This window comes from Theropithecus gelada, chromosome 11 (assembly GCF_003255815.1).
Source record: "Theropithecus gelada isolate Dixy chromosome 11, Tgel_1.0, whole genome shotgun sequence".
NCBI lineage: Eukaryota > Metazoa > Chordata > Mammalia > Primates > Cercopithecidae > Theropithecus > Theropithecus gelada.
The window spans coordinates 65,412,995-65,439,493 of record NC_037679.1 but is presented as its reverse complement, the minus strand read 5'-3'; the positions used below and the strand labels follow the sequence as shown (position 1 = coordinate 65,439,493).

Sequence of the window (26,499 nt, the reverse complement as noted above, 5' to 3'; positions counted from 1 at the left end):
CCACTTGCATGCAGCAGCTTCCGTGGAGACAACGGCTAATGTATTGGGCATTGTGAGAAAAAAAAAAAACCTGACATTCATAATTTCCTCAAATTTTGGCAGATTTCCCCAAATACAAACAATGGAGACAATTTATTCACACAATCACTTCCTAAAACTTCATAAAATAACGAAGTAACACCGTAATGGTGAAGGTTGTAGTGAGGAAAAGAAGGTTGGGGAAGAAAGGAATACTCCTTTTCATTTTCTACCCACTCTACCTCACCAAATTACTAGGGCTCAATTGAGTCCTTAGCAAACAAAACAATCAAAAATGTATTTTATGCAAATGAAGCTCCTTTCAGACCAAGTACCTCCCAACTGTAAGTGCTTCCCTCAGCACTCCAAGAAGAGTAATTCCAGGATAAGCAGATTTCTCTTAAGTCTCAGTGATCACTAGTGCCCAACTTTGCAAGGTTTGATTTAATGCTCAAGAATGGCAAATGAGGCCAGGCGCGGTGGCTCATGCCTGTAATCCCAGCACTTTGGGATGCCGAGGCAGGCAGATCACGAGGTCAGGAGATCGAGAACAGCCTCACCAACATGGTGAAACCCCGTCTCTAGTAAAAATACAAAAATTAGCTGGGTGTGGTGGTGCATGCTTGTAATCCCAGCTACTTGGAAGGCTGAGGCAGGAGAATCACTTGAACCCAGGAGGCAGAGGTTGCAGTGAGCCGAGATTGCACCATTGCACTCCAGCCTGGGCAATAGAGTGAGACTCCATCTCAAACAAACAAGCAAACAAACAAAACCCACAAAACAAGAATGCAAATGAGGCTGGGCTCGGTGGCTCATGCCTGTAATCCCAGCACTTTGGGAGGCCGAGGCGGGTGGATCACGAGGTCAGGAGTTCAAGACAAGCTTGGCCAACATGATGAAACCCTGTCTCTACTAAAAATACAAAAATTAGCCAGGTGTGGTGGCAGGCGCCTGTAGTCCCAGCTACTCGGTAGGCTGAGGCAGAAGAATTGCTTGAACCCAGGCGGCAGAGGTTGCAGTGAGCTGAGATCATACCACTGCACTCCAGCCTGGGTGACAAAGTGAGACTCTGTCTCAAAAAAAAAAAAAAAGCAAATGATAATGATCCTTAGAAGAACATCTTGGTCATAACACAGTAAAGCTTTCATCAGCACAAAAGACATCTGCTAGTTAAGTTATATGCGTAAGAAATCCAAAGTTTAACTGTTTCTTTTTCAGATATGAACTTCATGGAGAACGGGTATCATTGACTGCCTTTCTTCTTCTTACAAGTAAACCAAATGAGCCCTGCCTCACATAAAAATATTAAATTCTTATATAAACCTTATCAATGGCCTGAGAAATGCAAGGACATTCACTAAGAGATTTGTGCAAAAATTGTTTTTCTTGGAGAGCAGGATAAATTGTAAGAAGAAACAAACTTCTAGAATACTTTGAGAAGGGAGTTGCTTCTATTTTCACTAAACAAACAAGGGAGGTTTTATCTAAAGTTTGTATGTAGCATAAAAATGTACTTAATACATTCAAATTCTAAATAAATACTGACCATTGGTATTATAAAGTGTGATTTGGTACATTTGTGTAATTTGAGGACTTACTTTGTAAGTTTCTGTTAACACATTAATAAAATGTAATTGTACATTTCAAATACAATTATGTTTACTTCACATCATTTATTCAGAACATCAATTCCCTCAGTTATTCTCACAACCTTCAAACCTTTAAGGAGTTGTATCAAAATTAAAAATCATTAGGTTTGATAATGACAAGTGAGAAAAACAGCTCCTTATGGGTTGAATGTCATAAGCCAAATGTAAATGGTTAAGAAAACATTTACAAGTATTATATAGGTAATATAGTTCATTACAAATTGTTTTCTGTTCATTACAAATGTCTGTTTTAAACTTGAAAATGATGCACAAATAGGGTCTATGTGATGTTTGTGTCTTCTGAGGGTCTATGTGATGTGTGTGTCTTCTGTAATGCTAATATTACCCATTACACAGATTTGGGCTAATACTGCACCACAGTACTGAGAATGTGCTGGATCTCTAATGCCATCAATGGAAGTGGACTGGATACCAAAGTGCTGGATTTCCAATCTCTCATCCAATGTCAGTTCTTCTTTAGTTAGTAGGAGGTGAAGCATCTACCTTCCCCATGGCTTCCTCATTGAAGAGCAGCTTTCGAAGTATATTTGCATAAAATGGTCCATACACTTGTTTGTTGAGATTCACAATGTTTGCATATTGACAGCCTAGGGCTTCTAGCTCCTGCTGAATGACAGCTAGGCCTCCTGGCATAGGAGGCATGCATTTTTGAGGGCTTGGAAGACAAAGTAGGCTTTTCATGTAAAGCTTAATTCGTTTATCTGAAGGAAAAAAGAAAGATACCTTTATCTGTCCATTATTAAAGTACGTACTTTTTAAAAACAAGAACAAGTAAGTGTAATAGGTTGACTGCAATAATGTTCCCAATTCTTTACCCCTCCCTGTACCCATCCCCTTTCTAAGGTAGCTTTGCAGCTCCTCCTATCAAAGGCTGGAGTGTTTTCCCCATCCTTTTTATCTGGTTGGCTCTGTGACTGACTTTGGCCAATACAGAATGCGGTGGAAATGCCAGAGTACCAGTTTCATGCCTTGGCCTCAAGAGGACACTCTTGTTCATGTCCACTCTCTACCTACTACGGCCATGAGAATAAGCCTGGGCTTGCTGGAGGATGAGAGATCAAGGAGAGGGAAACCCAGCTGTTCCATCTGAGGCTATCCTAGACCAGTGCATAGCCGACCAGCATTCAATCACCTGAGAAAGTCCAGCCAGGATCAGCAAAGCTTCCATCCTGAGCCACAGCTGATCCACAAATACATTAGTGAATTCAGCAAGACCAAAAGAGTCACCCGGTTGCCTCACAGACTGGTGAGTAATAATAAATGCTTATTTTTTTTAAGCTTAGGAGTTTTGTGGTATTTTGTTTTGCAGCAATAGCTGACTGATAAAAAATGCAGAGCCCTATTTGGGGGGAATCTTTTACAAAAGTTAATCCTAAATGTTCATGATTGTAATTACATACACTAAAGCTGAGTTTGTAAACTGGCATTGCCAGTCTGGCTCATGCAGTGTCTTTTTTAAAAACAGAAGCCATTTAAAATCAGAAGATTTCACACAGAAATCCACATTTCTGCTTTCTCTTGAAAAATCTAGAGATCTGGCAAACTTGGGGGCCCAAATTACCACACGGCAAGGGGGAGCACACATGTAGGTTTCCTCAGGACAGTCAAAATTTATACCTGTTTGGCATAATTTTAAAAAGAGACTCTCAAAAGTACCCTGGTTGAACAATAAATTACATGGTGCCAGGCGTAGTGGCTCACACCTATAATCCCAGCACTTTGGGAGGCCAAAGTGGGAGGATCTATTGAGCCCAGGAGTTTGAGACCAGCCTGGGCAATAAAGTGAAACTTCGTCTCTACAAAAAAAAATTAAAAATTAGCCAGGCATGGTGGTGCATGCCTATAGTCCCAGCTACTTAGGAGGCTGAGTTGAGAGGACTGCCTGAGCTCATGAGGCTGCAGTGAACTGTGATCATGCCACTGCACTCCAGCCTGGGCAACAGAGGGAGATTCTATCTCAAACATAATTAATTAATACTAAATAAGTTACAGGGCACTTCACACATGGCCAAGAATCAGGAGACACTAAGGAAGGGCCACCCCAACTAGCACACCATTGTGCCACCTTCCCCGCCCTTCCTGCATCACTGCCTCGAAGTATCTGAGTTTGACACGACTACACAAAAGCACAGAAATGCATATGGAAATCAGGCTGCAATAGCATGGGACAACTATTAGTAACACTGGACAGAAAAGACCTGCTATAGCTCAGGCTGCTCCAAGGGCTTTCTCTGGCTTTGGGAGCAGAAACCTCACCAATAAGAAGGTTTACTAAGGAAAATATGCCACATTGAATATGGACAACTATGATACTACTGAAATTCCTATCACCCAAGAATGCTCACAAAGATCATACATTCCAGCTAGGTGTGACTTAGAACTTAAGTTTCCAATGTCCATGTCTTAGAATTCTTTCCTTTTACTAGAATGCCATGCCATGCCATCCCATCTCATCTCATCTCTGCCCAGAATCAAAGGCATCCTTCAATGTTGTGCCAAAAGTTACCTCCTTTCTGTGACTTTCCTTAGCATCTGTTACCAGACTATCATATGATTGCCAGTTGAGAAGGTGTCTCTCTCCCTTCTTGGACAGTGGACTCTTTGAGTGTGAGGGTTATATCTTTTTTATCTTTATATTCTTGGTCTGGCATGTGACAGACACATTGTAAATGCTGACTGAACTTAAGTGAGAATGGACTGAAAAGGGTCTATAAAGATAAATAACAAACTGAAAACCATGGCAGCCAGGGGTAAATGGGGACGGAAGAAGGCAAACAAAGGTGACTTAAGCCTTATCTGTAACTTTGTTCTTTTTTTTATACAGACAGGGTCTCCATCTGTTGCCCAGGATAGTCTCAAACTCCTGGCCTCAAGTCATCCTCCTGCTTCGGCCTCCCAAAGTGCTGGGATCACAGGCATGAGCCACTGTGCCTGGCCTTTGTCTGTAATTTTTCTACAAGGAGAAATTATTCTGTATCACCTGTACAACTGAAATTACTTGTTAAAAATGTAGATGGCAGGCAGGGTGCAGTGGCTCATGCCTATAATCCCAGCACTTTGGGAGGCCATAGTGGGCAGATCATGAGGTCAAGAGTTTGAGACCAGCCTGGCCAATATGGTGAAACCCCATCTCTACTAAAAATACAAAAAATAGCTGGGCGTGGTGGCGTGTACCTGTAGTTCCAGCTACTCGGGAGGCTGGGGCAGAAGAATAGCTTAAACCCAGAAGGCAGAGGTTGCAGTGAGCCAAGATCACGCCACTGCACTCCAGCCTGGGCGACAGAGCAAGACTCCATCTCAGAAAAAGAAGTAGATGTAGGCATGCAAATAATTTACACAGCAGGTAATCCATAATTTTTACTTAGTATGTATTTGAAAGAAAAATCCCTTTCTAATATCTTCAAAAGGTTAAGAATTGTAATGGGAATTGGGGATTGTAATCCCTTCAGTAAATAAATAGCGCATCAATGAGAACAAAAGAAAGCACACTGTGGGTACCCTGAGCAGAGGAAAACCATGGCCAACACTGACGAAGCCCTTCTCATGTTCCAGGAATCTCTCTGTTTAATTTATTCTCACTCTTCTGCAGGCATACATTTAGAGTTAACTGTGTACTACTTTCCCTTTAGACTAGTTGCCTGACCCTCAGAGGCCCAGGTCTATATCATCACAGATATGATCCAAACACTTTCCCTTAAGAAGGTTTAAAGAACGAAACCCTTTCAAAATCGTTCTTAAGTCAGCAGGTGGTTCTGTCTCTCCTGCCTCGTTTGCAGATGAGTCCATTTTTCGGCAAAGGCTGAAGTGACAGGAGTGTTTGTCCAGTTAGGAGCAGCCACACGGAGTCCCTGCCAAAGGCGTGTCCTTGGCTTCCAGGGTCGAAGGAGAGACGCTCAAGTGAGTCACTTAAGTTGCTAGGGCAACAGTACTTTGAGATTTAAAATGCTTTCAATTTGCAAAAGGACAGGCAAGTTGGACTGGGGAAAGCTGGGTGGACAAAAGTTGCTTTACCAGATTTTAAGAGGCCCTCAGATTCCTTCTGATACTGCAAGCATTTCCCTTACCCAAAGAAAAGGCACAGAGTACACTCGGACACTCTGGCCACTCTGCCAGCAAGCAGCAGGGCTCCAGCTCTGACTGAAGTGCCAGTCAGAGCAGTGAGGAACATGAGCTCTGGAGTCAGACAGGCTGGGGAAGGATCCCTACTCCACCCCCAGCTCGTTATGGGACTTTGAGTGAAAGTTCCTTAACCTCTCCAAGTCTCCTATGCATTCACCCATTTCACAACTATTTATTAAATATATGTGTGGGTGCAGCATTGCACAAGAATATAGCAGTGAACAAACCTGCACACCATCCTCATGAGGACTGCACACTACTGGGGATTTGGCAGTTGGCTGCAGAGACTGCTGGACAGTGTCTCAATCCCCACTCTATCCCTCTTCCTCCTAGAACACCATCTCTCAGGTTTTACCTGTTCAGCTGGGACGGCATGTTCTGAGGACAGACACATGTCAGCACGTGAAGGTATATAGATAAGGGCTTGGTCACAGGTGATCATGGTCATACTCTGTTTGTTATTGTTATTAACTGTCCCCTCTCAGGAGCAGCCTCCCCAGCAGCCTACAATGTTGTATACACCGACGCTGTTCCTTTCTGGGGGCAAAGTTGAAGCTCTGAACCACTGAAGTAGCCTGTGTGGCCTGGATCCCCAGCATTCTGTGTCCCCAGGGATAAGGATGAACAACACTATTTGAAAGTCTCAAATTAATAGTATCTTAGGGCAGTCAATGTTGTACTTTGAAAATCTGCAGATTAATCCTAGCAGGTTAGTACATTTGAATTCTACACTCTTCTACTTTTGGTTTTCATCCTCGAACCTCTGCAGTAGACAACTGCTTTGTACCACACAGCAGCTTCTCCCCTTCTTTATGGCCACAATATTCTGATTTTGTTTCGGGGTAACCATCTCCTCCCTACTCTCATCAGGTGTTACAGAGAAAACTGACTCCTCCTTGGCTCCAGGAGGTGAATACGTGTCTCAGGCTTAACTTTCTTCCCCTCAGGCCACCATGACCAATTCAAGAACGGGACATGAACTATAGTCAGGCTAACTGGAGCCACTGAGACTCAAAGATGGGGTCACTGAGCTAACAGGGAGGCAGATTCTTTGTTTTTCACTTAAATATGGAAGGTTGTAGGCTGGAGCTAAAACCATCTTGCTGTTATGAGAAAAGTCTGCCTGTGAAGGCAGCCGGCCCAGGAGAAGGTAGTGTTGAGAGCTGGAGGCAGGAAAACTAGTGCCAGTGACAGCTGGAACTCTCATTAGGCTGTACCAGAAGCCAGCCCTACCCCTGGTCTTTTCAGTTAGATGAGAAAATAAATGCTCATTTTGTTTAAGCTAGTTTAGAAGTTTAGATTCTTGTCACAGGTAACTGAAAAGTCCTAACTGATACATTATCCATTTTCCCAACTCACCAACACAGCTTGACTTTGAGACAATTTCCTGGCCTACCATTACAAAAAGCCTGCACACTATGTCTCCTGGATCCACGCGTTTTCAGTCTTTGTCTCTTTAAGCCTGACCAAGTTCCTTCAGAGCTGCTCACAGCAGAACTGATATCTACTATCTGTGAACATACTGCCAGCTGGTTTGAATTACTGCATTGATCTAGGATTTTAACATTACTCCAGCACTCTGTTATTCTCGTCATAAAATCTATTGGCTGAATAGATAATAGGCCCTGAAACATCCCCCCACTCCACGACACACAGAAGCAGCAATGAGTCCCAGGCCCTTGAAAACATTATTTCTTGACATTTTCAATACTTACCCTCCAAAAGCGGGTAATGTGTTTAAGACAAAAATTTGACTGACTTAATCATTAGTCAAAATCAGCAAGTTAAAGCAAATTGGAATTGAAGCAGAAATCAATAAAAGGACTCACCAATCAAGGACCAGATAGGATTGTCCTCCTCTTCAATGCTTGAAAATTGACCTATAAGATTAGCTTGAATCTCAGCACTGAAAGTGGGTAAACCTCTCTCCATCAGGGTCTTGTTAACCTCAGCACAAGTCTGAACACCAATAGAATTCAGGACTTCCTTCAAGTTAAAGGTCCTGTGAAACATAAAATGAAATTCCACCAGGGAAAGTTTTTGTTCATCAAGTTATTATTTTGAATATACAGACTTGTTTTAGATGTCTATCAGTCTTCTCTTATACAGACAATAATAACCTCTATTAGAATGAACTTATAAAATAGTAACTCCTCCCAACCACCAACCTTCTTATGTAGCAGATTTTTAAATGCTTAAAATCATTAAATTGTGTAGCAGTGTTTAAGTAGAAAAGCATAAGCAGAAAAATATGGTCCCCAAAAATGCACCTGCAACTCCATTTATATTACACGACTATCAGAAAGGGACAGAAAACACCAATTTGCTTCTTAAAATAAACTTGTTGGTTTGAGGGGATTCATTCACACATTTTAAAAAATGCACTTGATAAATGAAGTAGACTGAATTCATTTGTCTATGCCTAAGCAGTAAATCTGTAACACCAATCAAAAACAACAAATAAAGATATTCAGTGGTCAAATACCTAAAACTCTTGGCTGATCATGACCAAAGATAATAAGCTCCTTCCCATTATTCAAGTAACTGATAAATAGTCTCCAATATATAGAGTCCAGAAAGTTGTAAAGGTAATTAAAGAGTGAGTTATTTAGTAGGTAAGGAAAAACAGGTAATTAGAAAAGGCATTTGTTGGGTCCATACTATTAGGGAAAGATGACTGAAAATTCTATCTCACTATCCAGAAAGGGTCCTTAAGATAACTCTGCAAAATGGCAATTAAAGGATGAGAGAAGGGCTCAATGATAGGAAGCAGTATAATGGAGTGAGTTGGAACATAAGCTATGGTATCATGTGGAGCTGGGTTCAAATCCTGGCTCTACCACTGAACTTCTATGTGTCTAATATTTAGCTCTTAGCAGATTATCAGGCACATGGAAGAAGGAAAAGAGAAAAATAGGTTATCGTGTTGATCATCATTAACAGCAATAAGAAATGAGTTCTTGGTGTTCTGCCTTACTGGAATTTGTTATAAGCCCACATTGGACCTGATGTTGGAATTCTGTAACCCAAGGATAGACTGATTGTAATAAAATTATTACCTTCTGACTTTTTATCCACTACAATGTACTGCCCTAGTTTTTTCTTGCTTTTAATCAGTGAGTTCTTAGGCTAAAGGGAAACTGGCTAGCCATATGCAGAAAATTGATACTGGACCCCTTCCTTTCACCAGATACAAAAATCAACTCAAGATGGATTAAAGACTTAACTATAAGACCTTTAAAAACCCTAAAGGAAGACCCAGGAAATACCATTATGGACATAGGCCTTGGCAAACATTTCATGATGAATTATTCAAAAGCAAATGCAACCAAAACAAAAATAAACAAGTAGGACCTAATTAAACTAAAGAGCTTATGCACAGCAAAAGAAACTATCAAGAGAGTAAACAGCCTACAGAATGGGAGAAAATATATGCAAACTATGCATTTAACAAAGGTCTAATATCTAGAATCTAAAGGAACTTACAACCAGCAAAAAACAACCTCATTAAAAAATGGGCAAAGGACATGAACAGATACTTCTCAAAAGAAGACTCACATGTAGCCAACAAGCATCTGAAGAAATGCTCAACATCACTAACCATTAGAGAAATGCAAATCAAAACCACAGTGAGATACCATCTCATACCAGTCTGAATGGCTATTTTTTCTTCTTTTTTGAGGTGGAGTCTCACTCCATTGCCCAGGCTGGAGTGTAGTGACGCAATCTCAGCTCACTGCAACCTCCGCCTCCCAGGTTCAAGTGATTCTCCTGCCTCAGCTTCCTGAGTAGCTGGAACTACAGGCATGCGCCACCACGCTTGGCTAATTATTTTTTGTAGAGACAGGGTTTTGCCATCTTGGGCAGGCTAGTCTTGAACTCCTGACCTCAACTGATCCACCTGCCTCGGTCTGCTAGAATGCTGGGATAACAGGTGTGAGACAACGTGCCCAGCCTGAATGGCTATTATTAAAAAGTCAGAAAATAACAGATTCTGGCAAGGTTGTAGAGAAAAGAGAGCGCTTATACACTTCTGGTGGGAATGTAAATTGGTTCAGCCACTGTGGAAAGCAGTTTGGAGATTTCTAAAATAACTTAAAACAGAACTACCATTCAATTCAGCAATCCCATTACTGGGTTTATTCCCAAAGGAACAGAAATCACTCTATCAAAAAGACACATGTACTCATATGTTCATTGCAGCACTATTCACAACAGCAAAGACATGGAATCAACCTAGATGCCCATCAGTGGTGGACTGGATAAAGAAAATATGGTATATACACCATGGAATACTATACAGCTGTAAAAAGAATAAGATAACATTCTTTGCAGCAACATGGGCAAAACTGGAAACCATCATCCCAAGTGAATTATCAGAAACAAAACCAAATACCACATGTTCTCGCTTATAAGCGGGAGCTAAATACTGAGTAAACATGGACACAAAGGGGAACAACAGATACTGGGTCCTACACCTAAAAGGTGGAGGTCTGGAGGAAGGTGAGGGTTGAAAAACTAACTATGCTCACTACCTGGGTGATGAAATCACTGGCACACCAAACCCCAGTGACCCTCAACTTACCCATGTAAAAAACCTGTACATGTGTCCCTAAACCTAAAAGTTGAAAAAGGGAAAAAAATTAAAAATCAACCAATCAATAAATCCTTTCAGCTCTTCAAAAAAAGTTGTCTTAGCATAAGCCATGCCTTCCACTCATAATGAAGAGGGAAAACTGTTTCTAGTTTTCAAGATGCGTCATCAAACCAAATATAAACGACATGTTGGTCTACTATTTAGTACTGTCCCTTTTTTTATACTATGAATGCTATTGCCCCGTCCATAATGAGGATAATTGAGAATTGATTGTATTCATTTCCTAACACCAGGGAAAAAATTAAACAATGAAACAACCAGATACAATTATAAAGATGATGATTTAATGGCTAGTTAAGCTAGCATTCATTGAGTACATATTATGTGCCACACACCTGTACATGAATCATCTTAAGTTCTCACGACTCCAAGGTAGATATTAATACAATTATTATTCCCTTCTTACAAGTGAGAAAGTCAGGCTCATAGTAATTTGAGAACTTATTCAAGTATTCATAGTAAGTCAATAGCAGAGCTGGGATTTAAACCCTGGTATGTCTGACCCAAAAGCCTGTCTTCTTAGTAACCACCTTCTGTATACTTTATATTAACATTTCAGCAGCACTGGGTGTTCTCTAAAGGCTTAATAAAAGTTTCTGGAAAGTAATGATTACCCGTGCAGGGAAATGGTAAGATAAGACCAACTGCAAAATCAGAGGTTTCCTTTCATTATAGGTCTTGGGTCCTGGAATATTAATGAGCATCAGAATCAGGAGAAAGGTCAGATCAGGGCTCAGTCCTTGGTCTGCCCTTTTCTATCTGTGCAGCCCAAGGCAAATTCTACTCTATCTCTAAGCTTCAGTTCAAAATGAGAAGTTGGATTCTATAACTACTTGTGCTCCTTTTGGCTCTTAATAGTCTAGGATTTCATCAAGTAATTTACATGCTCTCTGAATAATAGGTGGGAGGATGAGAAGACAGGTGCATCTTCCTTCAATTACAGGAATAAAGAGGACATGCCTCTGAAGACACCTGAAAGGGAACCAGCAGGAGAAGCTGACCCATAAGAGACTCACAGAACCATCTGGCCATTCACCAAGACTAAGAATGTTCTGACTTGGATAGGAATTCCTACTGGATGATGTAAATGCAAAATCTAAATGGGATTCCAGCATTCATGAAGGTATAATACTGGAGATAAATGTAGCAAAAACCAAAATCTTCACTGGACTTGTATCACATCTCTGAAGGGCAGAATTGTCAGCACTCCTGAAGACTTCGTAGCAAGGTGGATTTGTGAAGTCAGTAAACAATTCACTGCAGAAAAATGATGATGTCAGAACAAGCAATAGCACAATTCTAGGGAGGCCGAGGTGGGTGGATCATGAGGTCAAGAGATCGAGCCCATCCTGGCCAACATGGTGAAACCCTGTCTCTACTAAAAATACAAAAATTCGCCAGGTGTGGCAGTGCATGTCTGTAGTCCCAGCTACTCGGGAGGCTGAGGCAGGAGAATCGCTCAAACCCGGGACACAGAGGTTGCAGTGAGCCCAGGCTGCGCCACTGTACTCCAGCCTGGTAACAGAGCGAGACTCTTTTTTTTTCAAAAACAATTTGCACAATTCTAAACACTGAGCTTGGCAGATTTCTGTGTTTCGCTTGTTTTTCTTCCAAAGCACTGTCAAAGAAAAGCTGTTGTACAAATTCATTGTCAGTGGAAATACTACACTCACCCTGGCACTTGTCATGGAAAACATCTCTCCCTTCCTATGAGAGGACATCTAAGCCTTCAGAGAGATGAAAGGAAATTCTAGAAAAAGAAAGTGTAAGATAAGCTTCTCTAAAGCACAGTCCTGAATCTCACATCCAGATGTCCAAGGTCATTCTTGTTCTCTGAGACGCATGCAGAGCCTTAATACAAGAGGGAGCAGATGCAAAAATCTGGAACTTACTCTTTGTTCATGCCTTCGAGTAGAACAGCTGAAATCCTTTTTAACCTGTTTGCAAGCTCAGGCAGGCCTCCTGTAATAGCACCCACCATGTTGTTGGTAATTAGGGACAGGCAGGCAATAATTTTCAATTGATTCAGCTTTTCTGTCAGTTCCTGAAGACGTGCTCCATCTGTCATAAGTGTCTAACATATTTATTTAAAATATAAAAATAGAAAGGGTAGCTCAATAGCATGAAAATACAAAATAGGCAATGTCATTTCCAAATTCCCATTTTTATCTGATTTTTGCAAAATCATTAAACCACATGAAACACAGACCAGATGATTCAAAGTTAGAACTTAAGAATTAAAATACTGGGAAATTTGAGGGAAGAACAAAATCACTCACCTCTGGTAATTCTTTTTTCTGATAATCCCACTGTAACAGTTTCAAGTAACTATTATTTAGCACCAAAGTAGGGCTCAGGCTTGGCTTGGAGGTATTTTCGGCCCCAGGAGTTAAAGCACTCTCAGAAAGAGAAAACAATTCTTCATTTACAGATTCTTTTATCCATTCTGTAGTCTGATCAAGAGCACCTAAGAGTGAAAAGGCCACATATTTGTTCTACAGCTGATTGATCCCTTCACTGGTGTATTCCACTTGACAGATGCTGTGTTGGGTGCTGGGCATAAATGAAAAGACACAGCCATGCCCTTCAAGGAGTTTATAACCCAGATGGAAAGACAGATCTGTAAACTAACAACTATAACACAGTACAATGAATGCTAGTAATTGTGGGAGAAGAGGCTGTCCAGGAAATAATCTAAGAGGAAGAGCTCTGTAAGTGCTCTGGAAAAGACAGCATATGGCACATTCTAGATGCCACATTCTGGATGCCACAAACAAATCTGTATTGCTGGTCCATAAAGAACTAGGGGTAAGAGGGTTGTAGCAGATGGCATTGGATGGGTGGTTAGAAGCCAGCCTTGAGTTTGTGCAGAGAAGGTATTTAGAGTAAAGTCATTAATTTTCACACATTTTTGGTAAAAGGTGAAAGATTTATACAATCTGAAGAGAAAACAGAGTATAATTATTACACATTTTTGGGTCTTAGACTGCCTTAAATATCTAATTCAAGATACGCCTTTCCCAAGGTGAATGTGCACACTCACATGCACATGTCCACAAACAATTGTCATTCTCTCTTATCAGATTCATAGTCCCCAGGTTACAAACACCAGCGACGGGAATGGGGAGTTTTGGATAATATTATTTTCTTTCTTTCTTTTTTTTTTTCAGACGGGGTCTTGCTCTGTCACTCAGGCTGGAGTGCAGTGGCGTGATCTCAGCTCACTGCAACCTCCACCTCCCAGGTTCAAGCGATTCTCCTGCCTCAGCCTCCTGAGTAGCTGGAACTATAGGCATGCGCCACCACATCCAGATAATTTTTGTATTTTTAGTAGAGATGGGGTTTCACCATGCTGGCCAGGATGGTCTTGATCTCCTGACCTCATGATCCACCCACCTCGGCCTCCCAAAGTGTTGGGATTACAGGTGTGAGCCACTGCACCCGGATGAATATTATTATTTTCAACATGGAACCCATATGATCAGATATGTATGTTAGAAAAATTGCTTGGAGAGAAAGACTGAATTAGTGGAGGGAGAGTAAATTGTTGCAGTGGTTCAGACAAGAGAGTGAATGGATAAGGCAGTGGAAGTGAGGGGTAAGGAGGAGAAAATTGACAAATATTTAGGGGGAGCACCCACAGGTCTTGGTGACCACTTTCATGTAGAGAGTAGGAAAGGAGTATTATAGGATGACTCCCAGATTTGTACCTTGGACACCTGAATGAATGCTTGTGCCATCTACCAAGATACAGAATACAGGCCAAAGAGGTTCTGAAATAAATCTTTCCCATAACCTTTCTAAGGCCACCACCAATCTCCTGGTTGTCAAATCCAACAAACATGTCCTTCCTATTTTTTTTAAACACCTCTGTAATACAGACATCTCTTAGTACAGCCCTCCAGAAACTCTTTCCTTGGCTTTTCTAATACCACTCTTCCTTAGTCTCCCCTAGCTGTGCTTCTGCATTTCATACCTGGGTTGAGAAGACAGGATGAGAAGATAGGTACATCTCCCTTCAATTACAGGAAAATGTTCCTCTCCCTGTTCCTTAAATGGTGATGCTTCCAAGCACTCTACCCAATCCCCATTGATTTGGTACTCTTCAATCTCACTAGACCATCTTACTCGTTTCTGTGGTTTCTATTTCCACCCATACCCCATAAGGCTCCCAAATCTGTATCTCCAGCCCTCACTTCTCTCCTGAGCTTTTGATTTCCTCATTTGTAGAATGAGCAAGTGGGAGGAGAGTCACTAAATATGAAGTTGAGCAGAGATGCCCAGTATAGTACACTGCTACATAGTGTTTCCATCATCCAGATATAACAGGTACTTTATACCTGTTATATGTACCATCCTGAGATTCTTTAATGTCAAGACTATAGACAATAGTAAGATAATTTGGAAGTGAAGAGTTTTTAGTATTTGTTTTCCTTTACTTTTTATAATTATTATTATTTTGTTTTTTCACACATATAAATATGTTTATATTTACAGACATAATAAATTCGTACAAGAAAATGTTCAGTTCTTAAGTGTTCAGTTTGGTGAGTTTTGACTATTCTATGTACCTGTGCAACTACCACCTAAAACAAAATATAGACGATATCCATTACCCCAGAAAGTTCTCTCGTCTCCCTTTCCAGTCAATGTGCACCTCACTCAGCTACTTTTAACTCCTAACTGCATGAATTAGTTTGCCTTCTAGAAATTCATATAAATGGAATCATAAAGTACCTAGCATAGTGTTTCTGACATTTATCCACATTGTCTTATATATCACAGTTCATTCCTTTTTAGGGCTTTAAAAATAACTTTTAAATTTTGAAATAGCTTAAACTATTTCAAAATAAAAGACTTAAAAAGTTGTGAAAATAGTACAGACAGTTCCTGTATACCCTTCACCCAGCTGCCCCCAAGGACAGCATCTTAAATAACTACAGTATATTGTCAAAATCAGGAAAGTGACATGGGTACAATACCATTAACTTATATTGATTTTACCAGTTTTTAAATGCATTCTTTATGTGTGTAGTTCTAAGAAATTTTATTACATATGTGGATTCCTGTAACCATCAGGATACTCAACTATTTCATCACTGTAAAATATCTCCTCATGTTACCTCCCAGTAGTCACACTCTCACCTCAACCCTAACTTCTGGTAACCAATGATCACCATAACTATGTCACTTCAAGAATGTTATGTAAATAGAATCATACAATATGTAGCTGTTATGGACTGTTTGTGTCCACCTGCCACCCAGATTCCTATCATGAAGCCCTAACTTCCACTGTGATGACATTTGGAGATGGAGAATTTGGGAGGTAATTAGGGTTAGATGAGGTCATGAGGGTTGATACCCTTAAAAGAGGAGACTCTCTTTCCATCCGCACACACTGAGAAATAGGCATGTCTATAGTGCCAGGAGGAAAGCCCTCATCAGGAACCAAATCAGCTGGCACTTTCATTTTGGACTTTCAGCCTTGAGAACTATGAAAAATAAACTAATATTGTTGAAGCTACCCAGTCTGTGGTACTTTGTTATGGCAGCCTGAGCAGACCAGTAAAATGACCCTTTGAGATTGGCTTTGTTTTCTAAGCATCCATCCAAGTTGTATGTATCTATAGTTCATTCCTCTTTATTACTGAGTAGTATTCTATTGTATGGATATACCACAGTTTGTTTATCCATTTACCAGTGGAGAGTCATTTTGGTTGCTTCAGTTTGGGGTTTTACAAATAAAGCTGATATGAATATTTATGTACAGGTTTCTGTGTGAATGTAAGTTTACAATTCTTGGGGATAAAGACTCAGTATTGCAATTACTAGGTTGTAAGTGTGTTTAATAAGAAATTGCCTAATGATTTCCCAGAGTTTTACCTTTGTTTTTAATATAATATATTTAATTGTAAATTTATATAATTTAATTTTTAGTAATGGGTATGTTTACTAGCTCATAAAATTCCTTCAAATACAGCAAATGGCTCCCAAGTCTGTACCAACCACTTCCAGCCTACCACTGACAGTGTCCATTTCTAAAATTAATTATGTCAAACAGAGCCCAGTATAATTGGGCAGACAAGTCTTTTACATTTATTCCTTGAAACAGATTTGACAAGAACACAAACAAAAGTTGCAGTGCAAAGAGACTCATCAGCAACAGTCTTTTCCGCAACAGGATTTAGAAAGCAAGACAGAGAATGAAGAAGCAGCTTGACTGGGGAGTCAGCTTTGCATTGCAGATGAATGAATCTCAGCTTAGGGCAACCTATGCATTGCAGATGAATGAATCTCAACTTAGAGCAACCTAATATCAAAGCAATCAACATGTGACTAAGAACTTGTGCTAGGCTCCCGCCCGTGCAGTAGTTGGGAGCGCGGGACTGAGCCAGGCAGTCTCAACTTCGGTGTATGCTTTGGGCGGGTTACCTAACGTCTCCTCAGTTTCCTCTGTCTGTGAACTGGGGATAATAGTATTCCTCCTGAAGCTGTGGTAAAGATTTAACAAACTAGTACATACAAAACACTTGGAACCATTTCTGGCACAAAGGAAATGCCCCTAAGTGTTAGCAATTGTTACATTAGCTCATTTAACTCTGTAAACAACCTTTAAGGAGGGGGATTATTGTCTCTAGAGGGCTGGTCAGGTTCTCTGCCTGATACAAGGACAGCTGCCTTATTAATGAAGTTGCCTCAGACACAGTGATCACCGTGGAATAAGAGTGAGTAGGCTAAGCAGTGGGTTGGTTAAAACGAGCTTTTTTGGGAACTTGACTTTTTCTGTGTATGTAAACACCAGTTAGTGTGCTAGCATGAGGGAGCAGAATCTAGGCAGGTCCCCTTAAAGAAAAGCCAATGCTTTAAAGGAGATGTTATCTAGAAAACATGCAGACACTGAAAATCTAGTTTATGCACTATGATCCCTGGTATTTGGCAAGGGTTATTCCAGAAGGCAAGATGGGAGAGGGAGAAGGAAGCAGTGAGGAAGGAAGAAATCACTGAACTTTAGTGTCATACTTAATCTGACCTTAAAGACTATGACCTTAAAGACAATGTCCAGTTCAATTGTCCTTCCACTTTAGACAAGTTTATCAAGTTCAGTTCTTCTGGATAAAAAATATGTATCACTGGAAATGAGGTTTTTTACTTGAATTCATTTCATTTTTAAGCATATGGCACTTAAATATTACTATAATATAGGTTATCAGGTGCCTAATAGTTATTATTAGCACAGTTCCCTTGATATTAACAGTTTCTATGACAAACAACTCACATAGAGTTGCTCCAAAAGGTGCCTCTGCAAGGGCTTGCTTCTGCAAGTGGCAATGGCTCCCTCTAGACAATGGAAAGAAGGCAAGAAGAAGAAAGCACCCACCATCAGCCATGACTAGCTGAAATGAGACTGATTCCAAATACAAAACAACCCCCAAGTGCTCAACAGCCACCGGACTTCCTTGCTTATTGAAGCCCAAATTTTCCTGGAGCATGAGATGGTTCCTTGGGTCATCATGAAATGGATTCATTCTGATTCTTTATTTAGGGTGTCTCAACCTCGGCACTATTGACATTTTGAACTGGATAATTCTCCATTGTTGGGTGCTGTCCTGTTCACTATATAATGTTTAGCAGCATCCCTAAGCTCTACCTACTAGATGCCCTTCCTTAGCCTCCCACCCTGCCCTGTCAGGATGGGACAGCCAAGTGTCTCCAGACATGGCTAAATATTGTGGGGCGGGGGCAGTGGCAAAATCACCCCTGAGAGAACCATGTTGAGAACCATGGTCTTAGATGACAAATAGTATTTACTTTCGCTCATAAGTAGTTCTTCTAACTTTGAATAAAATGTCTCTTACATCATGAACTAAATGAAATTTGACATGCCAAGGCTATTCCAGGAGGCTGAAAGTTTGGAGGCAGTAATTCTCTACTGGGCCTGTCTGCCTTAGGGCAAAATTCACTTTATTTTGCTTTAGACCCAGTTCTAAGGTTTCCCACTAGAAACAAATTGCTTTTTATACCACAGTTCTTTTAAAATTATATATTTGGTAGAATTTATAAGGTGACAATTGCCAAGAAATACAGCCTGAATACAGGTGCAGATTAGAGAGGGAGAGTGAGAGTGAGAGAGAGCGAGAGCGAAAGAAATAGACTGAAATTATTCCTGGGATCCAGCACTTGAGTAGGGATAATTTATGAGTAGTTCTGTTTGCCACACTAAAGCAACACCACCCCCAGAATTTCGCAACTCTTGTTTCTCCTCAGTTGGCAAATGTTGTTTTTGGTTTGCTGGTTCTGTTTTATAAAGATGGAAAAGACTTGCAGTCTTTCATTTAAGACATCCAACTGAGAAAGCACGAGTGGAAATCATCATCGTGAATATAATTACAATGTGGCAGTAATAAGCACTTATACTGCAAGTTTAATCATTTACAGCTGACACATTTAAGAGCCCATTTATAGTTACCTTGAACAAAAGCAACAGTGTGGCATAGTGGTTCTCAATCCTGGCTGACTTTAGAATCACTGGGGAGCTTTAAAACGAAAAAACTGTTCATGGGCACAGCTCCTGGAGACTTTGATTTATTCTGTCTGAGGCAGGGCTCAGGCCTCTGTGTTTAAATGCCCCAGATGATTCTAATTTGTAGTCTGACTTGAGAACGACTGGTAAAGCAGAAGGAGCATGCGTTTAGAGAGAAACGCTGGCTCTTCTCTCAGGGATCTGCAGAGACTTCACTCTCACAGGCTGGCATGGTGACTCTTCTCTGTGGCTCCAAAGGAAGGTCAGCCTCATGAGGCACCTGCAACCTTGGCTTTTCCTGGGGACAGGATTAAGAGTTTTTCCACTCGTTCGTTTATTCGACGAAAACTACTGGGTACCTACTTAGTCCCAGGTATTGTACCAAGTACTGGGGATTTAAAGGTAAATAAGCACAGTCCCTGCACTCAAGAAGTTCCTAGTCTGGTAAGAGGGAGAGACAGACACCAGAATAAGCAATGGTATTACAGGTGCTTCTACCCCAATTTTCAGTTGGAAAAATGTAGTTTCCTTATCCACGACATCTCTTTTTTGCCTGGCAACATCTCACTTTCCCTTCTTTTGGTGCTGGTTTTCTCTGAGAAACCATTTCCTCTGGTTCTATGTTTTCTTTTGTGAGTCTCAATTCAGAGGCCCTATCTTCCCGACCAGGGGCTGGCCGAGCAGAGTCACGTGCCCAGCAGAGCCGACTCCTTCCTGGGATCTGAGTGGTGACAGTGTTCAAGAATGGCCCATGTTTATAGCCCACATCAACCATCGTGACAAGGGAGACTTGCTATCCCTTGGTTATTCTTATCCAGATTTGTGACATTCTTCTGATTTCTGACATATTGGCTTTTCCTTTGATTCTGTGAACTTCCTCCATCCTTCTATTCACTTCCCTTTGGCTAAGTCAGCTACAGTTGGTTTCTGTTGCTTGCAATACAACTCAGTTGTATTACAATATAACACAAAACTGAAAAATTCAAAGAAGGCTGAAAAAGTAGCAGCTTGGTTTAATCTGGACTTGGATTTGGGAGACCTGGTTTCCAGTCCTAGCTCCACTGTTTTTTCTGTTTTTGTTTCTGATTTTTTTTTTTTTTTTTTTTTTTTGAGACAGACACTCGCTCTGTTGCCCAGGCTGGAGTGCAGTAGTGCAATCTCGGCTCGCTCTAGCCTCTGCCTCCCAGGTTCAAGTGATTCTCCTGCCTCAGTCTCTCAGTAGCTGGGATCACAGGCACACGCCACCACACCTGGCTCATTTTTGTATTTTTAGTAGAGACGGGGTTTCACCATGTTGTCCAGGATAGTCTCGATCCCCTGAACTCATGATCTGCCCGCCTTGGCCTCTCAAAGTGCTGGGATTACAGGTGTGAGCCACTGCACCCAGCCTCCACTGTTTACTTAGCTGCATGACTGAGTCTAAGGAGGTCGTCACTGAGCATGTTTGCTCTTCTTTAAAATGTTCCATAAATATTTCTTGAATGCCTCATGTGACAGATGAAGGGAATCACAATAGAGTTTCATATATTCTGAAAGAGATATTTATGTCCTGCAGAATTTTTTTAAAGAATAATATGAAATAAAGTTCATGAAAACATTTGATCAGATATAAGATACTGTCTAAAAAAAGCCTTTCTTTCTGGGTATCTTCAAAATTACTTATGGCCCCCACCCAGGGATCATCTCTTGCTCTTTTCACAGATAATTTACATGTTGGATCTAATGTTATCTTGTTGCTACTTACTTAGTACAAATAATCATTCCTAAGGTTTTCCTGCCTATATTTAAAATAGGCAATTACATAAAATCTCCTCTTAGGCAAAAGAAAATATTTTCCTGGAGCCAATTCAGAAATCTAGAGTACTTCTCTGTATTAATTTTCTAATAATTCTTATATAATCATGTGTACACAAAAATCCAACACTTTTGTCCTTCTGTATGATACTATGAGGCTCTTATTTTGATATTAGGGCACAGGGGCCGACTTTTGGCAGAGTGACTTGGGGACATAATTAACAGCTGACATACACTCTGCTTCTGGGACTCTTGATTTCTCTTGCTAAGCAATAATGACCTACATGCAAAGCTGGGTTTGCTCTATTCTTAAATCTCTGAATATATCCGAGTCAATAGAAAAGTTGCAAATGGATTACAGGTCACTAAGCCTGGGTTTTAAAAAGAGAAGCAAGCCAGGTGCAGTGGCTCATGCCTGTAATCCCAGCAACTTGAGAGGCAGGAAGAAGCCAGTAGTTAAGAGACCAGCTTGAGCAACACAGTGAGACCCCTGTCTCTACAAAAAATGTTTTAAAAATTAGCCAGGTGTGGTGGCACATGCCTATAGTCCTAGCTACTTGGGAAGCTGAGACGGGAGAATCCCTTGAGTCCAAGAATTAGAGGCTAGAGTAAGTTATGATCATGCCACTGCACCCCAGCCTGGGCAATAGAGTGAGACTCTGTCTCTTAAAGACAAACAAAAAAACAAACGAACAAAAAACAGAAAAAAAACAGGCAAATAATTTGAGATGAACAAAATCATAATTCACCCTATTAGGGAATTTGCTCAAGATTCCAAGCTATCTTGGTTAAAGATATGCGTGCATTTGCACATGTGTTTACATACACAGGTACACAAATGAAACCAACCACTAAGTCTCAGGAAAATGCTGCTGTGGACAGTTGCCACAGTTCAGGTTTCAGATCCAGGTTCGACATAGCATTCTACTTCACTTTACTCCCTCCCCTTTGAAGCTAAAACAACATAGCCCTTGGAGTCATAGAGTTTTGGTTGTAGAACAAAACTTAGAAGTTATCTGACTAGATAACTGGCTATCCAGATGACTAAATCATCTGCCAGATGATGTGAGAGATCCCTCTGCAATATCCCCCACAGCTGATAACTTGTTTGAAGAGACAGGGTTTCACAGTATCTAAAGCACACGCTTTGAGTCAGAGACACATCTGGGTTACCCAGGCTCTACCCCTTACTAGTAGTCATCTAGGCTAAGTACCTTAACCTCACTTCCCTCAGTTGTAATTAAGGGATAACAGTACCAACCTCATAGGGCTAGTGTGATGCTTGAATAGACTACTTAAGCGGTACAGTAAGGACTTAGCATGTAGTAAGTGCTCATACAAAATGTTAGCTAGCACTGACTACTGCTGTAATAGGCCCATTACAAAGTTAAAACAGCTCCAACTATCAGAAAGGTCAAAACCAGCTGTCTGCTTCCTCCCTCTCATGAATCCTAGTCTGCCCTACAGAATTTCACCAGTCTCTGAGTCACTGTCAACAGAGAGGGTGGGTGGGGCCATGGCCCACCTGAGTCTCCTTGTTACCAAGCAGAACATGCCCAGCTTCCTCGACGGTTCCTCATGTGGCCTCCATGATCAATGTGTTCTCCTCTGGACGTGCTCCTGCCTGCCAGGGCCCCTTTAAATGTGGCACCTGTTTTGTCTTTTTTATGTAAGGCCATTGTGTTGATTATTTGGGCAGAAACCACCTAACTCAGCCTTAAATAGTGGTTAATTAAACCCCAGAGGCCTGTGTCAAAAGTTTGCCAAGAGCAGTTAGCCACCTTCTTGCCAGCTGTGCAACCTCTAGCATCTCAGTTTCCTTGCCTGTAAGATAAAGGGAATAACAGTACCTACTTCACTGGGTAACTGGTAATTGTGAAGATTCCATGAGCTAAGATTTCTTCTACTCCTATTCTTCCCTGATCCCCCTCCAGTCTGGTTTTTGTTTGTTTGTTTGTTTTTGAGACAGAGTTTCACTCAGCTGCCCAGACTGGAGTGCAGTGACGCGATCTTGGCTCACTGCAACCACCATCTCCCAGGTTCAAGTAATTCTCCTGTCTCAGCCTCCTGAGTAGCTGGGATTACAGGCACCCGCCATCATGCCCGGCTAATTTTTATATTTTAGTAGAGAAGGGGTTTCACCATGTTGGTCAGGCTGGTCTTGAACTCCGGACCTCAGGTGATCCGCCTGCCTCGGCTCCCAAAGTGCTAGGATTACAGGCATGAGCCACCGTGCCCTGCCCCGTCTGGTTTTAATGCACACAAATCCACTGAAACCACTCTCATCAAGGTTACCGACCATCATCATACAGTCAAATCCAATGGTCAAGTTGGCCTGTGTCTTTCTTGACCACTTAGCAATGCTTGTCATATCCAATCATGCCTTCCTTCTCCAAATACCTTCTTCACGTATCTCTTACAGGACACCCCCCTCTTCTGACTGTCACACTACCTCTCTGGCTACTCCCTCATAGTCTCCATTGCTAGATCCTCCTCCTCATCTCAACTTCAGCTTCTAGCTGCTTGACTGCCCCATGTCAGTTTCTTTCAGAGTCCATACTCACTCCCCCTAGGAAGTCTCACCCAGTGTAATATAATGGATAGGAACATGGACTGTGGAGGCAAGCTGCCTTCCTAGGTGGACCCCTATACTTTTAAGTTGTGTTATATAGGCCAGTGACTTAACCTCAAGGTGCCTCAGTTTCCGCTCCCATAGAATGGGGGGTAACTTCATATAGTTGTTGCAAGGATTAAATTAGTTCATACAGGTAAAGTACTTAGAATGTGATAAGGATTTTCTAAGTGTTAACTAGTACCCAGTTCCATGGCTTTCTATATCACATATATACATATACTGATTATTCCCAAATGTATATACACAGTTTCCATTATTCCTCTGAACTCCTCATTCATATCTAAATGCCTACCTGACATCTCCACATTGATGTCAAATGAAATCTCAAAAGTTCATATCACCAAAACTGAACTCTTGATTCCATGTCATCTCCCAATCTTCTTTCCCCTAGTCTCCCCGGTTTCACTCAAACTGTATCACCATTCACCCAGTTGTACAGGCCAAAAACCTTAGAGTCATCCTTAACTCTTTTCTCCCTTATCCAACCTTCAGCAAATCTGATTACTCCACCTTCAAAATGTATCCAGAATCTGGTCTCTCCTCACTCCTTCCACCACTACCATCTGGAACAAGCCACCATCATTTCTTGCCTGAGCAACTGCAATGCCATCTAATTGGTACCTCTGTTTCCCTCTTTGTTCCCACATGATCTATTCTGTAGCCAGGAACAAGAATATTCTTCAAAAATGAAAATCAGATGTTGCTCCCCTGATTAAAACTCTCTGATGAGTTTCCACCACATGTGGAATGAAATCCAAACTCCTCTCATTTACTAACAATGCTCTAAGTATTCTGCCTTTATCTCCTTTTCAGCCTCATCTCTTACCACTCTCCCCTTACCTACTCTACTCCAGTCATAATGTCTGCCCTGTGTTTGTCAAACTCATAAGCAAGTTTCTGCTTCAGAGCCTTTGTACTTGCAGTCCCTCAGGCTAGAACGTACTTTTCCCCATCTTTACATGCCCCTTCCTCATTTCTATTTTTTTTTTTTTTTTTTTTTTTTGAGACGGAGTCTGGCTCTGTCTCCCAGGCTGGATGGAGTGCAGTGGCGCGATCTCGGCTCACTGCAAGCTCTGCCTCCCGGGTTCACGCCATTCTCCTGCCTCAGCCTCCCGAGTAGCTGGGACCACAGGCGCCCGCCACCTCGCCCGGCTAGTTTTTTGTATTTTTTAGTAGAGACGGGGTTTCACCGTGTTCGCCAGGATGGTCTCGATCTCCTGACCTCGTGATCCGCCCGTCTCGGCCTCCCAAAGTGCTGGGATTACAGGCTTGAGCCACCGCGCCCGGCCCGCCCCTTCCTCATTTCTTTGCAAACTTTACTCAAATGTTACTTATAGAGACCTTCACAGTCCATCACATCTAAAAAACAACCTGTCCTCACTTCTGACCCTTACTGTCCCTTTATCCTATTTTTCTTCGTAGCACTTAATAATACACAAATAAGCATATATTGTCCATATATGTTTATTTGCCCAGTTATACATAAATAAAGACGTTTATTTATTTGTCATGCCTACTAGAATGTCAGCTCCTTGGGGACGGCAACTGTATTCCATTCTGTTCTCTGCAGTATCCACTGCACCTAGGCAGTGTCTGAAACACAGGAGGCACTCAATAAATATATCTTGAATGAATGAAGAAACAAATAGTGCTTAGCACAGCTCCTGGACAGAATAAACAACTGTAAGTTTGTAATGTCAATTTTCGAAGGTAAAAAAATGTTTAATAGAAAGGCCAAAATTCTTTAGTGATACTATATATGATGTCAAAAATGAAAACATCACATTTTAACTTAATTTCAATATAAATACACATTATATTATACTCACTTGGAGTTTCTTCTAAAATTTCCTGGAACTTGGTTCTCTCATATTCCACCAACTGGCGTTGAAGGTGTGGTCGGAGACTCATAATTGTAAAATTGGCCATGTCCATTTTCATGAGGTCCAGGACATGGAATATTTGTCTAAAAATTTTAGAATTAAAATGGAAAGATGATTAAGAAGTGAAGCTGAAATTCACTAACAATGATCTATGTTCCAGGCCAAAAACAATAAACATCCCCAAAATGGTTTTAAAGTTTCAATTGCCATTTGGTAGGGTCATGTTTCATAGGTCATATGTGTGTACTGCAAATGTGTTCTTCCACAGATCTCAAGAGTAATTATTTGAAGCATAAACAATCTTAATTATGTAAGAAAAATTCAAGAAGGAATTTTCATTTGAAAGCCCCTGAAATTTTAAAGAGCCTGGACACAGGGCATATGGCTTCTATTCCTTAGGGAATAAGAAAAATTTTAAAAAGAAAGGACAAGGCAGTGAGGCACTGAGGAAAAATACTTCCTTTTAGAGTTAAGCAGCCCTGTGCTCAAACCCAGCTTTGCAACTCGCCAGATCTGTGGGCACATACACAAGTAAATCAGTCTCTCTGAGCCTCAGTTTCCTCATCTGTAAAAGAGGACAACCTCAACCTTGGAGGGATGTTGTGAACAGTCAATGAGATAACAATCGTAAAGCGCAGGGGGCAGTGGCATCCAGTAGGCGCTCAACAAATGACCATGATGAACATCACAGATTTGAGATTGTACTAGGGTAATAAGACAACTAGAAGCAAGGATCCCATAACTGAGGAATTACAATCTGCCAGAGCCAAGCATGACTCTAAGGATACCTAACACCCGTTTGACAGAGACTGTCACTTTGAGAGTCGATCAACCTGCCCAAGATCACAAAGTAAATTACCCACTACATGCAGACTGGTCTTCCTCCTACCTTTCCAAAACATTTACATCAAACTCAATTCTCAATGTGGCCACCACACACAAAAAAGAAGAAAAGTCCACTTCAATGGCAAAAAGTGTGGCAGACTCTTCTTTCCTCTTAGATCACAAGGAAGTTGTCATCTATGTGGCCAGATGAGATCCTCATGACATAATATGCACCCCACTTCCTCAGAGAAGCTCCAGCAGACGTGGCTGGCTGACCGCTAAAGGCCCGTGCTCCCTCCCCGCAGTGCAGATTTGTGGCTGTGAAAAGTCTTTCCAGGCTGTGACTACCCTTCTCAACTCCCCTTTCAATCTAGGTG

General features: G+C 41.2%; 1 protein-coding gene across 3 annotated transcripts in view; it reads right to left on the bottom strand.

The window, feature by feature from the left end:
* Positions 1–1,659: 1,659 nt before the first annotated feature.
* Positions 1,660–26,499, bottom strand: part of TCP11L2 (t-complex 11 like 2) — a 42,084-nt gene continuing 17,244 nt past the window's right edge. The window contains exons 6-10 of one of the 3 annotated variants that reach the window (XM_025401314.1): positions 25,244–25,380; positions 12,744–12,931; positions 12,357–12,538; positions 7,637–7,809; positions 1,660–2,389 (exon numbers count right to left, since the gene is read on the bottom strand). In XM_025401314.1, the coding sequence (XP_025257099.1) occupies positions 2,145–2,389; positions 7,637–7,809; positions 12,357–12,538; positions 12,744–12,931; positions 25,244–25,380 (925 nt within the window). In that variant the 3' untranslated portion in view covers positions 1,660–2,144. Of the gene's footprint in view, positions 2,390–7,636; positions 7,810–12,356; positions 12,539–12,743; positions 12,932–18,742; positions 19,284–25,243; positions 25,381–26,499 lie in introns of those variants that run through there. The other 2 variants (XM_025401315.1, XM_025401316.1) reach the window with 2 other exon arrangements.